Below are 2886 nucleotides of genomic sequence, written 5' to 3' on the forward strand. Positions count from 1 at the left end.
AAACAGCAACAACAACAAATATTTCATGTTTAGCAGCCAAGGTTAATAATGATAACTTTTAACATGGTTATTAACGATATTACCAATTTACTTTCACTAATGACGTTCATTAATGATACCTGACAACGAATCTACCTGTTAGCAGTACATGGTAACACAACCTTAACATAACCTTAATATAACTTAACACAACCTTAACATAACCTTAATATAACTTAACCTAACCATTATCCAACTTAACCTCACCTTAACCTAACCATTATCCAACTTAACCTCACCTTAACCTAACCATTATCCAACTTAACCTCACCTTAACCTAACCATTATCCAACTTAACCTCACCTTAACCTAACCATTATCCAACTTAACCTAACCTTAACCTAACCATTATCCAACTTAACCTCACCTTAACCAAACCATTATCCAACTTAACCCAAAAACATAACCTTAACATAACTTAACCCAACCATTATCCAACTTAAACCTAATTTTAACATAACCATTATATAAATTAACCAAGCCACTAACCAATTTAACCCAGCTTTAACCCTAACATTAACTTCTCCATTAACCTGCATTGTTCCTTCCTTCTCCTTACTAAACTCAAGCTTCCAATAGCAGAGCCCACCAAAGGCTTCATATAGTTAATTTTAAAGTCTAATCTCCCGTTACATCTGTTATCTAATCATCTGTTACACCTTATTCTTCATTTATTCCTTTTCTTTTGTGTCTCAAGTTATTCAAGCTATTTATCCTTAATTATTTATATACACGGTTTAATTAGCTTGTTACCGACCTATACCTCTATCCATGGTAAATAAATAAATAAACAAAAAATTAATTATTATCTCATTATATTTTAATTATTTTAACAACTTCCTAGTTTAAAGTAATTACAGCAACCGAGACTTAATTATCATTGTTTATTCAGCTGATTAATACCTGTATTTATGGTTAAGGGTGATGAGTGCCAATGCCTAACGTGTGGCACTATAGGAGGGGGGCCAGGACGAGGCACTATATAGAAGGCCAGCCATCACAAGGCACTATAGGAGGCCGGCCATCACAAGGCACTATAGGAGGCCAGCCATCACAAGGCACTATAGGAGGCCAACCATCACAAGGCACTATAGGAGGCCAGCCATCACAAGGCACTATAGGAGGCCAACCATCACAAGGCACTATAGGAGGCCAACCATCACAAGGCACTATAGGAGGCCGGCCATCCAAGGCACTATAGGAGACCAGCCATCTAAGGCACTGTAGGCGTCCGGCCATCCAAGGCACTATAGGCGTCCGGCCATCACAAGGCAGGAGGCCAACCATCACAAGGCACTATAGGAGGCCAGCCATCACAAGCACTATAGGAGGCCGGCCATCAGAGCACTATAGAGACCAGCCATCACAAGGCACTATAGGAGGCCGGCCATCACAAGGCACTATAGAGGCCAACCATCACAAGGCACTATAGGAGGCCAGCCATCACAAGGCACTATAGGAGGCCGGCCATCACAAGGCACTATAGGAGGCCAGCCATCTAAGGCACTATAGGAGGCCGGCCATCAGAGCACTATAGGAGGCCAGCCATCCAAGGCACTATAGGAGGCCAGCCATCACAAGGCACTATGGAGGCCGGCCATCACAAAGGCACTATAGGAGGCCAGCCATCACGAGGCACTTAGGAGGCCGGCCATCACAAGGCACTATAGGAGGCCAGCCATCTGGCACTATAGGGCCGGCCATCACAAGGCACTATAGGAGGCCAGCCATCACAAGGCACTATAGGAGGCCAACCATATCGTGACCCCGAGATATATAAACAAGATGGCGGCACTTTACTTCACTTCTCCCCCAAATTGGTCATTAATAATCACCTATCATTAAATTATATATCATTAATTAACCCCTAAGGCCACCCAGAATGAGTTCAGATATTTTTTAAGTTCAAATTTTAATTATTATTTTTTCATTAATTCACATATTCACGAAAAGATAGAATATGTGATATGTAACAAAAATACATATGAGGTTGACAGGTGTTAAATGGGCTATACATGTGACGGACAGGTAAGGTGATGAACATATACTAAAGAACAGCTCTTGACAACAGAACAAAATGAACGAGCTTAATAAACTGACTAAAATCACCAAGAACATCACATATCAAGAACAAATCCCCAAAGAGAACAAATGAACAAGAACAAATCATAGCAAATCGACATATAATGAACAATATGAACTACAAAAATGACATATGTTTGTAATAGCTTTCTCAAAACTTACGTCAATTCCAAGCTGTACTAAACTAGCTGAAATTTGCTACGTCTAGTCCTGTTCCTCTCAATTTAAAAAATTAATCAGATTTTTTTTGTAAACGATCATAAAAGATTTGAAAAGTAATTAAATATGAAAAAAAAAATTATATGTTTCGGTTCTGCCAAAATTATATAACATGGAAGAGACGTAAATAAGAAGCACTAAATATAAGGAAATACGAAAGATACCTGAAGTAACAGAGAAAAGGAACAAGAAAAAGTAACAGAAATAAAGGAACAAGAAAAGAAAGTAACAGAAGAACACGAATAAGAGAACTATTAACAAGAGAAGAATAGGAGCAAAAATATGATTAATCAGAAAAAAAAAATAAAATATACTAAAAAAATACAGGAAAATGAGATAATTTATTGATGTAACAGGACTTAGGAAATAACAGAGTAAAGGGAAGATATGATAAATTTAGAGAGAACATTAGAGAAAATACAGAGATAAATAAAAAATAACAAGAGAACTGGGAAATAACAGACTAAGAAAAAAAAAAATAACTGAGAAATAACAAGAGAACTAGGAAAAATAACAAAGAATAGACAACTAACAACAAAAAATAAC

The 2886-nt window shown here is 37.5% G+C and overlaps 1 protein-coding gene across 1 annotated transcript; it reads right to left on the reverse strand.

Annotated features, from left to right (window-relative positions):
• Positions 1 to 1017: 1017 nt before the first annotated feature.
• Positions 1018 to 1326, reverse strand: LOC121856573 (homeobox protein ESX1-like). The gene has a single exon (XM_042352191.1). The coding sequence runs from the start codon at positions 1324 to 1326 to the stop codon at positions 1018 to 1020; it is 309 nt and encodes a 102-aa protein (XP_042208125.1).
• Between the last annotated feature and the right edge of the window lie 1560 nt (positions 1327 to 2886).

Source organism: Homarus americanus, unplaced genomic scaffold, assembly GCF_018991925.1.
Source record: "Homarus americanus isolate GMGI-L3 unplaced genomic scaffold, GMGI_Hamer_2.0 scaffold5962, whole genome shotgun sequence".
In the NCBI taxonomy this organism is placed as follows: domain Eukaryota; kingdom Metazoa; phylum Arthropoda; class Malacostraca; order Decapoda; family Nephropidae; genus Homarus; species Homarus americanus.